The following is a 22080-nucleotide window of genomic DNA, read 5'->3' on the forward strand; positions in this document are numbered from 1 at the left end:
AATGGCACAGGCATCGATCGGTTTTCTATCGCCCATTTGCTGGGAGTAAGGGCGCCCTCCGTTTGCGTGGTGCGCCTGCTGCTTTGCGGCGCAGAGAGGAGAGGGCGGGGCGGCGGGGATTCTCTGGCTGACTGGAGCGGCATCTAATAACCAACTAGCAAAATAAAACAAAATAACAAACACGAAAACACCAGACATCATGATACAGACTTATAATTTGCACCGATGTTTTTTCAAAATTCTATACACGAAAAGTGAGCGCGAGAGCCCTCGGTGCGCCTGCTCGCTGCTGAAGTCAAAGTAAACTTTATTGTCATCTCCGCTACATACAGTCCAGTATATAGAGAGACGAGACGACGAGGCTCCAGTTACAGCAGTGCAAGTAAACAAACAATAAATATAAGAAGAGTAAGAAAATAAATATACACTTTAGGACTCGGGGTAAAGGGATCAATGACAATTCAAAATTTACAGTCTGATGATTTAAAGTCTCACACACAACCAGTCGAAAGGGGAGGAGCCCCGGCTGCTTCCAAATCGAGCACATTTCATTCCTAATGTTGTAAATCCATGTCTGTTATGTATTCATGATTTGAATCCTGGGTTGTGTGAAATCTCAGAAATGCACCCTAGACAAAGTGAATCTGTGAACTAAGGTGTAGGTCTGTTAGGATATGTTGTGGTGATCCTCGGGTTGAAGGATGGGTGTTCATTCTGGAGTGCAAAATTAAAACCAATGGAAGATGGACAAGAAAAGTTCAAAGCCATCAGGTGCTCAGTTTAGAAAAAATAGAAAAGAAGAGGAGGAGAAACGAGCAAAAGATACAGGTAAGCAGATGTGTCATTGGATAATGGCAGGTCATCCTGAAACAGTCAGAATCAGAATACTTTATTAATTCCTAAGGAAATTACGTGTGTTACAGCTGCTCCAAGAAGAAATGGTAAAAATAGTAACACTAACAAATTAAACTCCAAACAATACATTATGTTACAGATTTTAATATTAATTAGTCATTGTCAGTTGTTGATTTGTCCTGTTCTCATTGTATGAAGAATTATGATGGCTGTTTGGTAGCCGTTTGCATACTATGCATACTCTCTCTGTCTTCATATGTGTGTGTGGACAGCAGTTTTATGTTAATGTACGATCCTTAATATGTTTTGTGTGTGTGTGTGTGTGTGTGTGTGTGTGTGGTGGAGGGGGGGCGCCAGAGGGAGTGTTCGCCCAGGGCGCCAAACAGGCTAGGACCGCCACTGGTAATGATGACAATAAATTGAATCTAATCTAATTTGCATATCAGTTAACATCATACATATATCTCTTTGGTTTTTCATTTATATTATATCATTTCATTTTATTCCTGGAATCATATGTTTTTATTATTAGACTTTAATACTCAGTGGTGTCACATACTCCTCTCTTCAGATGCACTGTTGAAGTTTCTAAATCCCACCCCTGGGCCATCTACCACATCTACCGCTGCTGCCTCCACTTCAGCAGCACAACCCACCAGTGATGCAGCATCAGCAGCACAACCCAGCCATGATGCAGCAACATCAAGCGGTCATACTGGTTTATTTAATATCTTGTTTTGTGCAGTGCCTTATTTATATTGTATTTTTAATTTATTTTATCCAACTTGTTGACAGGTTTTATTGTGTTTATGTATGTAAAATTTATTGTATTTCATATATTCATTTTTTATTTTTTGTATTCATTTATTTATTCATATATTTTTTTATCTTGTTAATTATTCTGATTGTGAATTTGCTTTTTAAGTAAAAAAAAAGGTCAAAGACAAAGCTATTCGGTTTCTTGTGAGTACATACACTACACTGCCGATGTAGGGGGGCGCCACCTAAAATCTTGCCTAGGGCGCCAGATTGGTTAGGGCCGGGCCTGATCCACGAGTTCATCACACCAACAATGATCATGCCATAGAAGACACAAAGGGGCCATCTCTTGGTTTTTCTTCCACAGCCATGTGAGTGCACATCTGGTCAAAAGTATCAACACCACCTTTGCTTGGTTTTAAAATCCAATCACTTCAGGTTTTCAGTGGGTCCTATGCTTGGTTGTCTGTGCATGGATGACAGGAGCAGGACAGCCTTCTTTTTTGAAGCCTCGTCAGGGAGGAAGGACACATGATTTTCTTTACTTTTCATCACTTGCGGGATCTCCCTTTTGTTTGCTTTTACTGTGCCCACAAGGGTCATGCCACAGTTCTATGTTCTATATATATCACATTAAATAAATGTCAGTGACTTGAAAGACTTGTTTTCTAAAGAAAACTGCACAAAATAAAAATATTGAACTCCAAAATAACATTTTATTTAAAGCTACTGAGGTCACAGTGATCTTGAAATACATGTAAATGTCCTTTGCAGTACATTAGGCAGGTCAGTTCCTTATTAATGAGGCCACGTATTGCTGAACAAAGATTAGTTTTTATCAGAAGTAAATAAAATGATGGATCACATCAGTGTGCGTGCTGCCTGACATGTCTGCCGTTGCTGCTGAGCAGTTTGGGGTACGCCGTCCCAAGTGAGCGTCCGTGTCTGATCACCACCAGCTCCATCCGACACTGGTCAATGTTGACCACAACTGTGGTGCTTCTCTCCGTGTTCATGAGGAAGACGATGGTGAAGACGGCCATCTCAAACTCGGGGCTGGTGCCGATGAAGGCGCTGCCAATGGGCTTCACCACACCGTGCCAGCTGAACTGGAGGTTGAGAATGTGGTCATCTTGATCAGGCTGTGACAAAAGCATGAACATTAATGGTTATGTTACCAAAGAAGGAAATGAATCTCTTCTGTCTGGTGAACTGTTATTCTTACCAAATCATGCTCCCTGGCCTTATATCCTTTGTAGTCCAAGTGTTGGTTTTTCTCTTGCAGGTAGAACTGGACCCAGTTGTGAAAACCAATGATTTCTGTTCCTGATTTTATCTCGCCAACAAACACATGTTCAAATCCACTGGAGTCCAGGCTGGTGATAATCAATTAAAAACAGAAACACACATACTTCTTACCAAAGAAATGATTATTAATTTATAGTGTTGCAGAATCTCATGGATGAATTTAACAACTGGAGACAGTTAAAGCGGGATGATTGACAGGAAGAGATCTCACCCTGTGTTTCTCTGCCTGTGGTAGAGGTGGAACCAGATCAAGTTGAGCTGTTTCTTGAACAGCCTCAAGTCAGAGCTGGACTGACCTTTTCTCACCAGGTACTGATGAGCCCGCTGTGGAGAAACATCATTGATGATATTTATGAATCCAAACTTGACTTGTCATAATAATAATAATGTTATTATTGTGATAATAACATGAACAGAAGTATTTATGTCATTATTTTGAGCTTTTACACTTAAAATAATTATAGAAACGTAAAAGGTGTTAAAACCCTGATGCCATCTTGGAATACTGCACTTTTGTTCATGTAATTACAACATTTAACTCTTTAAAAAAACAAATCATAACTCTATATGTTATGTCAACACTATATTTAATCTACATTATAAGAGTGTCTTTGGGATGAATATGTCTTTAATTGTTAAATCCATCCATCCATCCATCCATCCATAAGCCCTAAAGATGGAGTCATCAGACTTTTTGTCCAAATGTTACCAGCAGTTATCTGGTTCATCCCGTGGTGCAAGTTTTATGTGTTTGCAACACGGTGCAGGGAGGGTTCAGTTAAGTGTCAGGGTGATTTGTGACAGCAGGGTAGCAGCAAGAGAGAAAGGGAAGGTTTACAAGATGGCAGTGAGACCTGCTGTGATGTATGATTTGGAGATGGTGGCACTGACAAAAAGACAGGAGGTGAAGCTGAAGATGTTACGATTTTCTCTGGGAGTGACCAGGATGGAGAAGATTACAAATGAGTACATCAGGGGGACAACTCAGGTTGAGCAGGTTGAGATGATTTGGACATGTCCAGAGGAGGGATAGTGGATATATTGCCAAAAGGATGCTGAAGATTTAAAGAAGAAGAAAGAAAAAGTTCACTGATGTAGTGAAGGAGGACATGCAGAGGGTTGGTGTGACAGAAGAAGATTTTAGAGATTGGGTGAGATGGAAGTGGCTCCTAAAGTGAGCAAGATTTGATTCAAATACATTTTATTTTTATAGCACTAAATCACAATACCAGTCACCTGAAGGGGTTGAATATTGTAAGGTAGAGACCCTGTCTTGGTTGACACGCCTCTACCATGTTGCGTGGAGATCAGGGACAGTACCCCTGGATTGGCAGACTGGGGTAGTCGTTCCCATCTTTAAGAAAGGGGCCAAGAGGGTGTGTTCCAACTATAGGGGAATCAAACTCCTTAGCCTTCCTGGGAAGGTCGATGTGAGGGTGCTGGAAAGAAGAGGCCGTCCATTAGTTGAACCTCGGATACAGGAGGAACAATGCAGTTTTCGTCCTGGTTGTGGAACACTGGATCAACTCTTTATCCTATCGAGGACACTTGAGGGTGTATGGGAGTTTGCCCAACCAGTGTACATGTGTTTTGTGGACTTGGAGAAGGCATTCGACCGTGTCCCTCGGGGTGTCCTGTGGGGGGTGCTGCCATTTCTACGGTCCATTCAATCCTTATACAACCGTTAGAAGAGCTTGGTCCGCATACCCGGCAATAAGTCGGACTTATGTTCCTGGTGGGTGATGGGCTCCGCCAGGGCTGCCCTTTGTCACCAATTCTGTTAATAATTTCTATGGACAGAATTTCTAGGCGTAGTCAAGTGGCGGAAGGATTTCACTTGGGTGGTCTCAGAATCTCATCGCTGCTCAGAGTAGAGCCACTGCTCCTTCACATTGAAAGTAGCCAGTTTAGGTGGTTCGGGCATCTGACAAGGATGCCTGGGCGCCTCCTGGGTGAGGTGTTCCGGGCATGTCCCACTGGAAGGAGGCCCCATGGCAGACCCAGGACTCACTGGAAAGATTATATCTCTCAGCTGGCCTGGGAACACCTTGATGTTCCCCCGAACAAGCCGGAGGAGGTGGCTGGGAAGAGGGAGGTCTGCTTGGACTTGACTCTGCTTGGGCTGCTGCCCCCACGACCCGGCCCTGGATAAGTGGAAGAAGACGGATGGATAGAAAGACCCTACAGAACAATAAGACGACCACTGTAAGCAATCACTTGGCTACAGTTGGAAGGGAAAAAAGGACTTTAAGTGGGAAGAAACCTCCCAAGGAACCAGGCTCTGGGAGGGGAAGCCACAACTGGCTGGGGATGATAATAAACTTTGTGCACCTCACCTATCTGTGTTCTGTTCTGCGATGATTCTGTGAATCATATTGTCTTTAGCTATGTTATTAAAGATTCTTTTTTTGTTGTTTTCTCATTTAAACTTTGTGAGAAGAAATCCTCTAATATCTGATGCCCTCCTCCATTTTCTTTCTGGCTTCTTCATGGTTGCAAACCTGAGTGTGCCCAGAGCCAGAGGAGAGGAGGAGATGCTGTGCTGTTGCTGAAGAGAAAAGGCCCGGCGCTGTTGGAGGGGTTATTGTGAGGATTTGTCTCATGTGTCCCCGCTGAGATCTACACATAAAGGTTCACTGAAAAGCGTGGCTTTCTTCCACCTACAAAAAGTACATCATGTCCACATTCCTGCAGCGATCCCCTTCTGGGAGACCGCTGAGGCCAGAGCGACATTCCACAGCTGCACACAGATGTTATTTTGCCTCTGTAATGTCTTGAAGTAATGTGTTCAGCAGCAGTACAACAGGAAGAGCATAACACTCCCTCTAGAGTTCAGCTACAGCCTCAAAACCATGAACTGTAGGAAACAATAGAAAGTTGTGCAATACCAAAAGAAATTCTCTTGTTGCTGTTAGGAGACATTCAGACTGAAACTACCAGGTTTCTCCAACAGAATGGAGTAACTGAAGTGCTCAAATTTAAACTTTCTGCTCGACAGAGTTTGTTGTGACGCATACCTTCATGACTTTTGTCTCTAAGACGGCGTCCAAGAAGAACTCCATCTCTGTGAGCTCCTCTGTGGTGACTTGTTCCGTCACGCCAGTAGACCGCTCATAGTTGTCCAGGAGTGTCATAAAGCCTGCGAGCCCAGAAATCCCATTTATTACAGTGATGACTGCAAACACGATCTGAATGAATAAGCTCAGAGTGCTCACAACTACACACTTACTAGAGAAAGTGGTTATATTTCTCAGTTTGCTCTCATTAACGTTGGAGAAGAGCGGCTGCGAAGCGTGATCCTGCACCGTCTGGCTGCCCTGACTTACAAAGCTTGCTCTACCCTAGGCAGTTCAAACACAGAACACGTCTTTGTGCAAACACAAGACACAGCAGGCGCTAAATAAACTAGAAAAGATTTCTCACCTGAACAGAGATCGTGTAGTCTATCCCAGGTGTCATGCGATTCACATCCAAACTCCACAGCTCATTGAGAATAGTGGAGAGCTCCTGGTTTACAGCTGGTCTGTTATAGAAAGTGTCAGACAGAGGCTATGCAAAAATCTGGCAGATGCACACGCAAATAGAGGAAACAGCAGAGTTTGCTTTATACCACTGTACCTTGATCCATTCAGTCCACTGAGGAACACTGCAAGGAGCAGAAAGCCACAGAACAACCTGCATATAACAGATGTGAAAACAGTTTCTATACATGGGAAAAGCAGCAATGTTCTGACCTGTATTCAGCTGCTCGTGCAACAACGTAAACAAACTAATTTTCAGTCAGTAAATAAAAATATAAACCTCGCAGACATGACGCCAAATGAAAGTGTCCACTGTTTCAGCCTGAACTGCAGCAGAGTACTCACACACAGCCTGTCTGTCTAAAGGTCCACTCTCCACCCAGAATCTTGCAGGGGCCTTTCTGAGACTGAGACCCACTTTTAACCACCAGATGGCGCCTAAATTCAGGGCACAGCCTCTCTCTATGGTTTTGCATGAACTTTTACTAAAGAAGTGATACAGCGATGCAGCTTCAGGTGGTTTTAATTTTTATTTTTTATACAACTTAGCTTATAAACCATCACACACATGATGCAATTTCACAAAAGTCCTATCCAGAGTCTCAGTGAAAGGTTTCTCATGTATTGTTTCAGTGTAAACGGGGATAAGAGAAGGGTAGACACTGTATTCAATGAGTAGATAAAGTAGGCTGTGCAAATGTAAGGTGAAATGTAAATCTGGGGAAAGGCAGTGGTCTGTGACTTGAACACAAGGGGGGTGTACTGAGCTGTCAAACAGCAGAAAATGTTTTCTCAGAAATGAAATCCTCTGTGCTTTAAAATTCACCAACATGCTAACATTAAAAGTTAACGGCCTAGATTTAATTCAGTTTTATGGAAAAAGGTTAATGGTCTCACTCTGCCCAGGAATGTAGCTGCCCTGGTTTACCTCTGAGCAGGAGCATGCATATTTGTTAACTATGTGAGCATGTCCTGTAGAGTGACCACATCAACAGCATTATTATAGTAGGTTACACTGTAGTGGTGTCATGTATATCACCAGTACAGAGGTGTCAGCAGGGGCCAATGGGTGGATCTCACCACTGAACATGGACTTTTGTGCAGAACTGTAGAAAGGCTTTACTGTGCATGTATGAACGTGTGGAGACATGACAAGAAATGAGAGGAGAGCCAGACAGACTAGACAAAAGAAATGAATCTGAGAAAGACTGAAAAAAAGATTTTTTTTTAAAAAGAAGCAGAAATAAAAGAGAGTTTGAGACTTCGAGCTCTTGATTACACACAGAAGACGCATCTCATAAGTTTAATGAGTGTTCTGTCATTTAGAGCCACAGCAGTTCACACGTCTAAACTCAGCAGCATTCAGATTTTGTGCCGCCTCACAGCGGGAAACAATAAATGTCAGGCCTGGATGCTGTAAAGGGTAAACTCCAGAACCGAGTGCTAAAGGGGAACAACCATTCTCCGTCTTTTTGTGACAATAAAATTGAGCCTCTATAAATAAAAGTCTTTGTGGAGGATTTAATTCTTGAACAAAACACCGAAATCCTGATTACAGAGTAGTTGTGTAGAGCTGATTTTGTCATCACCAATTATCTGTCAACATTATCAACCAACATTAGAGAATTGTTGCGTCCCCGACTCTTGAAAAAAATCTGACATTGTGACAGGTGTAAATTTAATTTCTTCAAAGAAAACACCAAACGTATTTAAATTACTTTATTGATTTATTAATTGCATAAGTGTACAAAAAAAAGACATCTTTTCAGGGAAGGTGGAGAGCTGCAGAGAGCATTATCGCTTTGAGAAAACCCGACGTTTCCTTGCAGCACAACATTTCCCCAGAATTAACTGCAGGCTTCCATTTAAAATCCTTTTTTGGTAAAAACAATGATGAGTTCTTATATGACTGTGTTGAAGTTTCAAAACATGCAGCAAGATTCTTGCTTTATACTGTATATGCACATTTTTAAATGTATAAGTGACAAGATAATATTTAAAGACTCTTATTTCTTTAGCAGGGTTCAGTTGTGTAGAAAACATAGCAGCTGTTTGAGGGTTTTTTCTTTATAACTTCAAAATGGAAACAGTCTAAACACATCACTTCTAGTCCAACTCTTTCTTCTAGCATTGCCACAGTCAGAAGGCAATTTAAAAGTCATATATTAAATCTATATAGGCATTTTCTAGATGTGTTTTTTTTTTAATTTTTGCTGGTTTTCACTTCAGTTAAAACAGGAAGGTACCCGAATAGAACAGTAAAAATATCTCCAGAAACCAGCTGGCAGGCAAACAGTGGTGTTATCCTACATGTTCCCTCTGACATCAGTCGGGAGTAATGAAGACTAAGTTCAGGAGTGAAAGTGGCCTCTGGACTGAAGGCTTCCACATTTAAAAATCAACTAGAAAGACACGACACTAATACTTTTGGCTCTTCTTTGAATGTGACACTAAAAATGAGGAAAATGTGGGAGCATTCTTGTTTTTTTGTTGAGACGTGTGTGTGCAAGTGGAGAGGGTTGGCACAGAGTTTCATTCACAGCAGGATCAGGTCTGATGCTGACAGCCTCATGCGTTGGAGTCGTCGTCGGTTACGCTGGGGTTCGGCGAATTGGAGATCTCTTTGAAGAGTTCGTCATCTTTCAGCATGCTCTGGTAAACGAGAGAAAAGCATTAAGTTTCCTATCAGAAGCCATGGAAACAATAATCAGTGAGTAATAAGTTCCTGGTTCTCACTGTCAGATTCTGAATCCCCTCAGAGAAAGCACCAATCTGTCTCACGGTTCCCTCAGAGTCCTCCATCTGTGAACAGAAAGTGTTAGATTTCAAATTTAATATGACTTTTTTTTTTCTTTCTTCTTTTTAAATTAAGCAAACCATTAATGAATGCTGAAGAATAAGCTCACCTGTTCTAGCCGGTCGAGGTCATCTTCATAGATTTGGAGCTCGAAGCCTTTTTGGAAGCTCCGACCCTTTGGCATCTCCACGTCCATCGGACACACATACTCCTCGTTCTCTTCCTGCTTTTTCTTCCTCAGACTGCCAAAATTACTGAATGATAGTTTTTTTGGCTGGTGTGAACCGGACAGAGAGGACATGTAAGTACTACATACATTCGCACAGGAACGCACACATACCAACCTCTGATTTAGAAAAAACACAAAAAGGTCATCATATTTGATCAGTGAGTTTTTGAGACCTCTGCATCATCAGTGTCATTTTTCCTCCTGGAATAAATTGCACAATAAAATTTTAAGTAATATGTTGCACAAAAATGCCAGATGGAGCAAAAATGATACGAACTAAAAATCATATGCAAACTGATATAAACTGATATCACAAGATTTAAACAAAACAAACAAACAAAAACTTAAAATGTTGAATTTTCTGGCAATTATTTTATGGTTACAGGGTTGATTCCAGTTTTAGTGACTTAAAATTTCTTTAAATTCTATTTTAACGTGTGGGCACATTTAATTTCCATGAGAAACTAAACTTTAATATCACTTTGTAAAATCAAATCTCTCAACTTGTTACCCATTTAAAGAGAATACGTAGGAAAAAGCATTTCCAACATATTTTCTTTGTAAGTACTCCGAGAAGTAATTGTAGTACTTGTAGTAAGAAAGGACGGTCTGTCCATGGGAACTCGTGCTTTACCTTGACCTTAGTGGTGGCAGTAAGCAAAGTGTAGTCTGGGTTTTCGAGACACTCCTGTTTGAGCTGGTGGGCCTCTGAGCCAATGAGCAGGTTGAAATTTGTGGCAAGGTGGCGCCGCAGCAGAGTCTTGTTGGGGGGGATGTTCAGCAGCAAAGCCATCGTCTCCACATTGAATCGTGGCTCCAGAACCTGAGCGGGAATTTGGTGTATTAGGAGTGGACACAACCCAGGACAGCGTCTGCTCTTTCAGGGAAATGAACAACTCTCTCACCATTAGGCCCCCATGGACGCCGCTGCCTCTCAGGTTGGGAGCATATTCAGCGAGATCCACAGACCTCAGCCACTCCATCACCCTGTGGTTGGTCCACTGGGAAATCTCTGCCGGTGAAATGTTGTTCTACAGACGCAAAGTACAAACCACAAGCACAGTGTGTTCACACATAGCTATGAGTATGTAAAGTCAGTGGGCCGAGCAGCAGAACAGGCTGTTAAAGCGAACGCACCTCGTCTGACGGCCGGCGACGGAGGCAGTTAGGCTCGTAGTTGTTGAGTCGGAGGACTTGAATAGCTCTCTTGATGCTGAGGTGATGCAGAACACTGCCCACCTTCAGGGAAAGCAGGTCATCCTGTTGGACAAAGAAAGATATCAGTGATTCGCTCTAAAATTGACTAAACTGTGATTATTATCCTTAAAAACACAAGACATCAGAGCTTGAACAGGATCGGAGAGCCAGTGCTGAAATACAAATACCTGAGAGGGTGAATCTGGGATTAGAGAGGAAACTTTATTTTTATCATCCCAGGTCACTTCTGACTGATACATCAGAGCTGACTCATGCTGCACATCTTACCTGTTCCTGTGAAACATTGTTTGAAATAACAGATCAGAGCTTTCTAAGAGCACAGCATACCAACCAATCAGTTCTCAGGGAGAATAATTAAAACAGATGCCATGAAGTTCAGTTCACAGACTGTAAAGGGGTCTCACTGCCTTTCCCAGAGCACTGAGGGGCTATTTGCTGTAAATGTTCTTTACTTAATCCCAAGGTTATGGAAGCTCCTTTCTACCACTGGAAAAAACAAAAACAAACCAAACCAAAACCAAAACAAAAACAAAAAAACCCAAATTCTTTGCCATCCACACATCAAAAATTGTGATGAGAAAACACAGTTGTTTTCATTTTCTCAAACTTCTGAGAAAATAACTGAAAATTGAGAAACTAACTTGAAATTTCGAGTTTTTGACTTACCAATGGCAAAAAAGTTTACGCTTTTTTCAACACCAAGATTAAAGCTGAAAGAGTGAGACTAAAAATGTGCCATAAGAAGAGGGTACATCTAAGGATGAGTATTAAAGCTTACTTACCTTGAGGGAGCATCATGAGGGCCAAGTGATAAAATGCACAAACCAAACATTTTTACTTTGCATCTGCACCGTTCTTTTCAGAAGCTGACTACATTTTGTATTGACATTTTTCCTTTTCAAGCTTTTAGTTATTTGACTGTTAAATGTTGTGAAACGAGCTGTTGTTTGTGAACATAAGGAGGGTTTAGTCCGCTGTGAGGCAGAACAGAAGAGTTGGAAGAGAAATTCTCCCTTGGTCTTTTTGTCCATAACGTGATGTAGAGCTGGGCGATATAAGATTTTTTCATATCACGATATGTTTTTTTCATTTCAGGCGATAACGATATATATCACGATATAAGCCAAATAACTATATTTGTAAGATTTAAATGTGCCGTTGCTCACAAGTAAAATGTGAAATAATTAGCAGCTTGTTTTAATTAAAATATTTATTTCCCATAATAAGTTCAACAGGGTAGATGTACTTAAGGAACATGAGACTTCAGTTTCAGATAAAGGCAAATATTGTAAACTACACAAAAGGCAGCCGCTAAAGCGTTTAAGTTTCAAAATAGAACAAACAAAACAGACCACTAAATTGTCAATTCCACTTAGAAACAAAATTTTAATTCTAAAAATAAATCTTAGGTCGTTTTACAGAAGAACAGACAAAATTGACTAACTTTTGTCAATATCAAATAAACTGAGAACTAAAAGGAAATTCTCAGGCTACGTCCACACGCATACGGGTATTTTTGAAAGCGGAGATTTTCCGTTTTCGTTTAAAAAATAATCCCGTCCACACGTAAACGCAGAAATGAAGGAAAACGCTGCTAGGAACATGCCAAAGCAACAGGTGGCGATATATTCCTAACCGTGTAGAAATGTTGGCCAATCAGAAGTCTAGAAGCCTCGGTAGGAAATAGTAAACAAAGATGGGGCATAGAAACAGAATAGTGATGGTAAATTTGATTCTTTTTACTGAATCGAGTTTTAATGAGTCACTCACCAAAGTGAATCGGGTTTTTTGAGTCATTTGAGTCACTGAGTCAGTTGACCAGAGAGTGCAAAAAATGTACATTTTCACTCAAACTTAATTTGTTTCTCTTTTAATGTAAATCCTACTGCTAAGATGAGTGATTCTTAAAGAAAACAACTATTTTATATAGCAAAAAAGAGCAAAAGAATTTCTAAAGGGAACATTTCTTTTGTTTATTTTTATTTTATTAGTATTTTCCTTACATGTGTCAAATATATATTTTCTCATCTAAATGTCCACTGGCGCTGTGAGCCAGGGGGCGGTAGTCTTGCTTTAACATTGGTTTCCAACCAAGAAGAAGAAGAAGAAGAAGCAGCTGCGGGCCAGGAGGGAGGGGGGTGAGTGAGTGAGTGAGTGATTCGTTCGCTCTATGATTCAGCACAGGAGGGAGGGGTGAGCGAGTCATGAGTGATTCGCTCGCTCTATGATTCAACACAGGAGGGAGGGGGGTGAGCGAGTCATGAGTGATTCGCTCGCTCTATGATTCAACACAGGAGGAGGGGGGGTTAGTGAGTCCTGAGTGATTTGCTTCCCCTACGATTCAGCGCAGGAAGGGAGGGGGTGAGTAGCTCAAATGTGCTGTTAGCATGTTAGCAGAGCGATGCTACTGTGAACCGAGGAGCTATTGTCTTGATGTGAGCTTCTACTTAGGGTTTTTTCTTCCAGTTCAGAGAAGGAATGTTTTTGTTAAGATACTGGATGTTGTGTTTTTCTTCACAATTTGAATTATAAGCTAGATATATTTCTACTAATGAAATTAATTTGCTAACAGCAACAGGGATGAGTCAGTGAGTCAGTTGCGCTTGTGAATCATGATTCATGAGTCAGTAAAGTGATTCTCGAGTATTGAACGATTCGTTCATGATTCGCGCATCACTAAAACAGAACCGAGTCGTATGTGTGGAGGGACAGTAACTATGTGTGTATATGTAAGCATTTAAACACTGCAGAGAGTACAATTAACAGTAACAGTATTGTAGAAATTCATTTCACCGAAACAATAACGTGGCGCACAGTGTGGCGTCAAAAAGGCGCACACCTTTGACGCTGCGTTTTCTCCGTTTTCTTGTCCACACGTAAATGCAAAAGCGGAGTTTTCGAAAATATCCACCCTGGCAGGCGTTTTTAGAAATCTCCGTTTTCAGTGACTGAAAACGCCGTTTACGTGTGGATTTAAAGGTGCAAACGCATAGAAAAATCTGCGTTTTCAAAAATACCCGGAATGCGTGTGGACGTAGCATCAATCTCTCCTTGTTGTATAGCTTAGCTTTTCAAACAGTTTTAACAGTTACTTTAGTCTGACAAAAGCCGAATGACGAATTAGCGCTTTCAGTCAGAGATTGAGCATGCACCGCTTTATTGTATATCCAGACTTGCTTTCGGCACAATTTACAGTGCGCGCTACTCTGTTTTTGTCAGACTTGAAATAGCGAAATACCTTCACACCACGGAACTTCTGTGGCCCTTCCGTTTGACAATCTCTCCAGCATTGGAACCATCATCTGTTTTTTCTTCGGTAACCTTCGCTCACGCTCTCGGTTGATTTTTCTCTAGTCGGCAAACTCATTTCCTTCATTACCTGGGCGGCCCGGTGTTCCAGATCTACTGGCGTTTAGATCAACTGGCGTTGGTCGAACAGATGTGTGGCAGTCTTGCGTTTCGGGAGCTGCTACCGACAAAACAGCAAAAAAACGCCAAATATGTCATCTGTGACACTTGTGAGGTTCTCTCAAACACACTCCGTCAGTCTTGATGCCATTGAACAACAAAATGTGTAAAAATGTCGCGAGTTTACCTGGTGATATCCTCATGCTCGACACGATCGCGAAAACAGCAAACAATTAACACCACGCCGGTGTTGTTCACAGGACCGCGAGAATAAATGATCGGGAGACTCTTGTCGTCGTTATCGTTCCCCTCGCACGTTTTATTTCTCCGGTTTCAGCGTTTTATGCTCAAAACTAAAGCGTGCAGTTTACTTTGTGTGCACTAACATGGACTCGAATCAACCAGCGCCACCTCTGGCCGAGTGCCACAGCCTACAGCCAGATCAACTTGTGACACACATCTGCACCACGTTTGAATTCGTTTCATGCACAATACATGTGTACTTTTCAATTGTGTGTTTGTGCGTCATGCAAATAAACCTTTGAAATGAATGAAATCATACCATATATTTATTATTGGCCTACATTTGTACAAAATGCCAAATTATATACACAAAGTCATAGAAATCACCACTCCGATTGGTCATCATGATTTTGATATTCTCTTTTTCCATAACAATGAAATACGCCTTGGACAAATATGACACATCAATAGTTCATTAGTGTTGTCACATCACATCCTGTAAGCATCTTCTGTCTGTGTCTTTTCTCTGAAATGAATATTTCCAGCCAATATAAACAATCCATCAACATGGCTGGAGAGTTGGTAGTTATATACAGTCTGTATAAGTGTGGTTAATCCAATGAAGATTTGTAAGGTGATGCCAGTTATGGTGAATTTACAGCAGTTACACAGTGATTAGTAACAAACAGAGCCAGTGAGAGTGAGTGGATTGAAGAAAGTCAGTGACTCAGGTGTGTCGATTGGTTTGTCATCTGTTTGTGAGACTGGAGGAGACGTAGAAATCTTTTGTTTTAAATCTTAGTTAGGAAGATTCCTGTTTTAAAACGAGAACATTTTGTGAGAAATGCAAGAAGTACATCTGCAGAAAGCACACAGTTACATTCTGTCCATCATGTGGACAAAATTGAAAATGTTGAACATTGAAAAACTGAGAACATTGGGCAAGTTCAAAAGAAATGTGCTTGTAAGAACGAAAAACCTTTAATAATTGTTCCTAAAAATAGTTATGGAAAGTCTAACTGTTGTATGTCTGTGTTCTACATGTTTATCTAATGGAAAATAAAGTTGCTATTGTTTTATTGCAGTTTCTTGACAGTTCTGAGTGGATTTACATTTACCTGCAACAAAATCAATGTCATTTTTCTGTTTTTCAACATACTATAAGGTTTAATTTCCAAAACGTGCATATGATCTTCAATTTTAGCAGATCCAATATCACATAGCTGCTATGTCATAGCAGCTGGAGCAGTCTCAAATAGAGGTATGTCCACTGCTGCCACCTGTGGCCAAGTACCATAGCCTACCTACTACTAGATTAACTTGTGACACATCTGCACCTGCTGCTATGATCACATTGAGTAGAGGCTGAGTGGCTGCACTTACCCCTGGTACATCCAAATCTACCCACAAACATGTTGAAAGATGCAATCCCAGCAATGTGGATTGTCAACACTAAAAACAATCAGTAAGCAAAGACAACAGGGATCAATTTTTTCTGTTTATTTAGCACCCACAACATTTGTAGTCGCCTTCTGCACAGGGCAAGTCCACACACACTGTGTGGTACCACTTTTCGCAGAAGGTGCATTAAATCTGCAAGATTGAATGAGATTGTCAGAGTCATTGTCTGACTGTTTATTACTAATCACTGTGTATCTGCTGTAAATTCACAGTAACTGCCATCTCCTTACAAATGTTCATTAGATTAACCACACTTAGACTATATACAACAACCAACTCTCCAGCCATGTTGATGGATTGCCTATATTGGCTGGAAATATTCATTTCAGAGAAAGGACACAGACAGAAGATGCTTACAGGATGTGATGTGACAACACTAATGAACTATTGATGTGTCATATTTGTCCAAGGCGTATTTCATTGTTATGGAAAAAGAGAATATTAAAATCATGATGACCAATTGGAGTGGTGATTTCTATGACTTTGTGTATATAATTTGGCATTTTGTACAAATGTAGGCCAATAATAAATATATGGTATGATTTCATTCATTTCAAAGGTTTATTTGCATGACGCACAAACACACAATTGAAAAGTACACATGTATTGTGCATGAAACGAATTCAAACGTGGTGCAGATGTGTGTCACAAGTTGATCTGGCTGTAGGCTGTGGCACTCGGCCAGAGGTGGCGCTGGTTGACTCGAGTCCATGTTAGTGCACACAAAGTAAACTGCACGCTTTAGTTTTGAGCATAAAACGCTGAAACCGGAGAAATAAAACGTGCGAGGGGAACGATAACGACGGCAAGAGTCTCCCGATCATTTATTCTCGCTGTCCTGTGAACAACACCGGCGTGGTGTTAATTGTTTGCTGTTTTCGCGATCGTGTCGAGCATGAGGCTATCACCAGGTAAACTCGCGACATTTTTAAACATTTTGTTGTTCAATGGCATCAAGACTGACGGAGTGTGTTTGAGATAACCTCACAAGTGTCACGGATGACATATTTGGCGTTTTTTTTGCTGTTTTGTCGGTAGCAGCTCCTGAAACGCAAGTCTGCCACACATCTGTTCGACCAACGCCAGTTGATCTAAACGCCAGTAGATCTGGAACACCGGCTGCAAAAACAAATACACATGTGCGCCTTGGCGCTTGTGCTGTACGTAACAAGTCATGTGACGTGACGCTGCGGCTGTGATTGGTTCGGCTCTGCGCTACTTAATTTGGATTGGCTGTTCTTTTTTTTTTTTTTTTTAAGAGGACAAGAGAGATGAGGTCTATCGCAATAGTTTAATTTTTCTATCGAGAAAAAGTTATTTCGCAATACATATCGTTATCGTTTTATCGCCCAGCTCTAACGTGATGTGAAAAGAAATTTATGTATGCAAAGAAGTATTGTTGCTACTGACCTCTCCATCCGCTTGTGTAAGTGCTCAGAGTCTATGTAAAAAATTTAGACTTCTTTAATCCTCCTAATAAAAACATATTCCTGGTTTATTAAACTTGCTTTGTAGTGAGGTTTGCATCAGCACTGGAGCTCTGTGCAGTAACACTAACATGAGGTGACAGTGGAGTCATCAGGCCAGCTTATCCACAGGGTCTGTGAAGGGAGTAAATGTCTCATATCGGCACTCACCACAGTCATGTAGTGCAGCATGCGACCGTCCACTCTTCCCTCATCAAACTGGGTCTTATACTGAGGCAGGCCGATGTCATCCAGCCATCCTGAGAAGAGGCAGAGAGAATTACATGAATTATTAACTTGAGCAGAACATGAAGTAAAACATCACAAACATAAAAAAATAGACCAGCAGACTCATGTCTTCGACTAGCAGCTGGTACGTACTTGTCACCCAGTTGTAGTCCAGCTTTCCCTTATTGTCCTCCTCCTCTGAGCCGAGGGCCTGAAGAGCCAGCTGGAGCTTCTTTCTGTGCAGCGGGTGTTTGATGCCCAGCTCCTAAACATCCACAAGTTTGGATTAAACACACAACATTCCCCAGTTACTATACAGGAAGTTCAGGGCAGAAATACTTTGCTTTTCTACCAGTGTTGGTAAACTTATTAAATTCTTCTGCTTCATCGCACCCTCTCCAGGTCCAGCTGCGAGGCCTGTAGCAGCGTCTGTCCAGAGGAGATCCACACGCGAGCCATGTTTACATAAAGACCAAGACCCTGCTCCTGCAGCCAGTCGCACACCTGATCCTTCGGCCAGCGTGCAAAGGGAGCGTCTACGTCACTAAACAAGAAAAGAGAAGAGTCAACAATGAAATAGGCATGCAGACACGCCTGTGGACGTAGATCACTTGTAGTACATGCACTTGTTACATCTTTATTATTCAAACAAACACTACATTTCACTGTACACAGAGATTCAAAACAAGGAAACCACATTGTGACTTTCATTATTCATGCTGAATGCACTGACTCACTTGTTGACTCTTTGAAGGTCACGAGACCAACCCAGTCTGGGTCCTGCTGTGGCACGCACTCCTCCTCGCTTGAACTCACCCTCTGGTAGATTGTCATCCAAGTTAAATGTGGTAGACTGGCTCCTTTTTAACCTGAACAATAAGACATTAAAGTTAAATACTTAAAAAAAGAACACTCAGAGGGAGGATGTTTACAGGTTTTCTACTCACTTCCCAAAGAGCTTTTTTATTCCTTTGGATTTTTTCCTGCTTTCTGGAGTAGTGGGGAGCGTGTGTGTGCTGTCGCTGTTATTCGACCTCTGCGGCAGCCCTGCCAGATCGAGATGGTCCGTACCCTGTCGTTCTGTTTCAGCTGTGCAAACAAATGCCAGCAGATCAGCATCAGCAACATGAGGATAAGGCAGACAGAGCTGCTGCACAGGTTCAGTGCAAAGAGCCAGAAAACACTGAGACAGGCACATGACGACTCCTGAGAGGTCACTGTGAGCAAAGCGATACGCTCTCTAGAATGGCATGCATGCAGACACTGTTCACTGCCTGAGAAAAGGATTGTTACTTGTTTTAGATTTAGTTGGAAGGTCTTTGAGAGCCGTTTAAATTATTTTATCGAATAATCTGGATCTCAGCACAGCTTTGTGCTCGGGGAAAGCTTTAAAAGAAACAAAAGAGTGTAGGCAAAAACATGCAGGAACATGGCAAAATCTACGTACACTACAGCACACTCAACATACACAGGTACAGAAGTTTGTGCAATAAAGAACAGAGACAAAGTACTGCAGCTATTAAACTAAAAGATGTCAGCTGAATGGATGAGATGAGAAATTGCAGATGGAAATATTCAGCAGTTTGCTTTCTCTGGACAACTAGTGCAACTCTACAGTGACTTGTGATCTATACTGTACCTAGCATAGGCGCACTCGCACTCCTGCTGCGGTCTTCATGTGTTACAAAGTGCACAACACACACGACAGGGTCCAACAGAAAAGAACAAGAGGCCAGAAATTATGATTGAAATAATAACGGGACTGGGGAGATGGGACACAGATATACAAGTGTACAATACACACACACACACACACACAAAATAAAAAAAGCACAGACAGGACGAAGGACAAACACCAGCCCAGAAACACAGTTCCATAATTAAACTGGGACCACAGCCTGTGGGCTGTAAATTATGGTCTTGGTCCATATAGTGTACTCCATGGGTGTGTCTTGGGGGGGGAGAAAAAAAATGTGAAGAAACTCTCACCATGTAGTGGGTTAAAAGCTGAACAAAGCACATTTCCACTAAATCCGTTTGCACTCACCAAGGCTTGGGCTACTGTTTGTCTTCTTGCCTCCGCGGATCTTGAAGAAACCTTTTCCAAAAGACGACCGAGCCTTTCTTGAGCCAAAGGGATCGTCCTCTATGGTGGCAGGTAAGGTGGCAGAAGGATTTATGGGTGGCTTTTCACTGATGCTACCGATCTCCTCACTTGTTTTCTGAGAGTACAAAAACATTGCTTGTAGACAGATTCTGTACTTACTAGAGATGGCACGATACCACTTTTTTATGTCCGATACCGATATCATAAATTTGGATATCTGCCGATACCGATATGAATCTGATACAGTTTTTATAATCAACAAAACTGTTTTGTTTTTTTTCAAATATCTTGCTGCATTTTGTATGAGTTCATACTCAAGGTTTAAAAAAACAAAACACTAAAGCTATTCTGTTATACCTGTATGCAAAAAATACACTGCACAAAAATATTTCACAGTTCAGCAATACTGATGAATCTAATTTACTTAAACCTACACCATCCTCCCTATCCTGGTATTCTAAACAGTACTTAGCAGAAACATTAAACAACCTTACTAATAGGGTTGCAAACTCCCAGGAAAAATAATAGGAAACCACCCCCCAGCCTCCGCCTTATAATACTTAATCGGCGTAATCTACGTGTAAAACAAACGCACAGAAATCAATTATTTTTCTACAATATTTAAATAGATTCAACATCTTTCTTCAACAGAATTGCAGACTGCACAGATGGTACCTTCCCAAAGGAAAAGGTACTATAGCTTACCAGGGTATATATTAGAGCAATAGTTCCTAGATACAATAATGGATTTCTATACATTTTACATCAGATGAAAACTTTTGTTGTAAGATTCATGTAATTATTTATTAAAAGCTAGACATGACAACTAGAAAGAAAATTATTTCTTTCTGCCCCCTTTTCCCTGTTAATGCCCTACCTGCCCCCTGGCTACACTTTGCTAGATCCGCCCCTGCACAGTTACCAGCCGTCAGCTACGTAGAAAAGGATCCTGGTGTAGAAAGTAATATTAAATAAATTCTAACAACAGATTATCAAGCTTAAACATGCTGCTGTTGTTTATCTGCTGGTTTCCTCTTTCTGGCGCAAAGTGGGCGATAAACAAACAAAAGAGACGGGAGTCGCGACAGAAAAGCCGATCAGCTGATCATTAATCAGTTTCATGATTGAAGTAGCAACAGGAGAGGGAGAGAAGAAGAGGTAGTCACTCCATATATCGGTTGTTATGCTTAATGTGGGAATGCTTTACAAACATTCAGAGATGAACTTACACACTTGCTTTACTTCTCTCTGGGATAACTTTATCTGAGATGTTTTGTAGCGAGGCTCCAAATGCTCAACCAGACCACCGAGAGGTCTCGCACGCCACAGCCGCTCTATCACGTGACGCATACTGCTCCGACGTGCTAAGGTTATGAGCTGAGTTACGCCAAGTCGCAAGTTTTGTGAAGTGCTTTTGTGATATTTAATGGATCGGATTACATTTTTTATTTCTCTCCGATATCCGATCCAGTAATTTAGGTCAGTATTGGACAGATACTGATACGTAATATTGGATCGGTCCATCTCTAGTACTTACATATACTCTATGGCAAAAAAACTAAAATAAAAGACAATTCAAATGTGAAAGAAAAAAAATGGGTAAGGCTGGAAAAACCTGTTTTAGGTAAATTAGTGGAAAAACCACAACAATAGACAAACATCAGTCTTCTGTTTTTAGCTAACATCATTTCTGCCCATACCTGCTCAGTTTTGCTCCCATCCAGGTGATCCTGAGTCACAGTCTTTGTGTTCTCTTGACTGCTGAAAGCACAATGCAAATCACTTTAAACATTATACTTCACTTAGCAGTGCGAGTCTACAGGACATTATTAACCACACATAGATACTTCCCAACACTACATCTGCAGGAAATGGACAAAACGTGTCGAGGACTACAGCAACATCTGTCAAGTGAATGGTTTAGTCGATCCTAATATGTTACTTCTTTATACTTCTGTACTAACAAGCATGCAAACATGCATTCACAATAAAATAAATAATACTAAGGAGATGACCAATCCTTAACCACAATCACACTCCTTTCTCCTTCCTTGAATGCACAATACCATGTCTTATACTTATTAAATGCTCCCATTGTGTTCATTTTGCAGTGGAGAGTGACAGAAATTTAGATGAGAACAAGCTCTCAGTGCCATGTCAAACACGTGGTGCAACGCCACATGGACTGCCCCAGACATACGTGCACTAAACAGCGTGTTTCACCGCTCTCACCACAATTTACAGTGTAAATTTACACTTTATTTATAGCGTAAACTGCAGTGAGAACTTCCAATACTCTGAGATTTTAATGTGAAAATATGCAATTCCTGGCAAGTTACAGCATTGTAATATAAATACAAGACACATGCAGGCAGAATGAGCACCATTTCACTAGGATTGGTGGTTTGCCATGTTTGGATTTGCTGTTTGTTTGGTTCTTTGGTGTCTGCTGTTCTCTGGTTATTTGTTGTTTTGGTTAA

At 41.2% G+C, this 22080-nt stretch overlaps 2 protein-coding genes across 7 annotated transcripts in view; both read right to left on the bottom strand.

The window, feature by feature from the left end:
* Positions 1-2318: 2318 nt before the first annotated feature.
* endouc (endonuclease, polyU-specific C) lies at positions 2319-6847 on the bottom strand. The gene is made up of 8 exons (XM_039614662.1): positions 6724-6847; positions 6541-6597; positions 6346-6445; positions 6152-6263; positions 5940-6061; positions 3134-3246; positions 2840-2990; positions 2319-2756 (listed from the first exon to the last, which is right to left on the bottom strand). The coding sequence occupies exons 1-8, from the start codon at positions 6732-6734 to the stop codon at positions 2481-2483; spliced, it is 942 nt and encodes a 313-aa protein (XP_039470596.1). The 5' UTR covers positions 6735-6847; the 3' UTR covers positions 2319-2480.
* A 1300-nt stretch (positions 6848-8147) lies between these two features.
* ppfibp1b (PPFIA binding protein 1b) overlaps positions 8148-22080 on the bottom strand; it is a 34386-nt gene continuing 20453 nt past the window's right edge. For 3 of the 6 annotated variants that reach the window (XM_031759401.2, XM_031759410.2, XM_031759386.2), the window contains 13 exons: positions 21301-21361; positions 19541-19715; positions 18441-18582; positions 18231-18362; positions 17887-18037; positions 17647-17758; positions 17437-17525; positions 10607-10729; positions 10375-10500; positions 10104-10292; positions 9350-9514; positions 9180-9245; positions 8148-9095 (listed from right to left, as the gene is read on the bottom strand). In XM_031759401.2, the coding sequence (XP_031615261.1) occupies positions 9012-9095; positions 9180-9245; positions 9350-9514; positions 10104-10292; positions 10375-10500; positions 10607-10729; positions 17437-17525; positions 17647-17758; positions 17887-18037; positions 18231-18362; positions 18441-18582; positions 19541-19715; positions 21301-21361 (1615 nt within the window). In that variant the 3' untranslated portion in view covers positions 8148-9011. Of the gene's footprint in view, positions 9096-9179; positions 9246-9349; positions 9515-10103; positions 10293-10374; positions 10501-10606; positions 10730-17436; positions 17526-17646; positions 17759-17886; positions 18038-18230; positions 18363-18440; positions 18583-19132; positions 19166-19540; positions 19716-21300; positions 21362-22080 lie in introns of all 6 variants that reach the window. The other 3 variants (XM_031759394.2, XM_031759371.2, XM_031759379.2) reach the window with 2 other exon arrangements.

The sequence above is a fragment of the Oreochromis aureus genome, linkage group 7, assembly GCF_013358895.1.
Source record: "Oreochromis aureus strain Israel breed Guangdong linkage group 7, ZZ_aureus, whole genome shotgun sequence".
Lineage (NCBI taxonomy): Eukaryota > Metazoa > Chordata > Actinopteri > Cichliformes > Cichlidae > Oreochromis > Oreochromis aureus.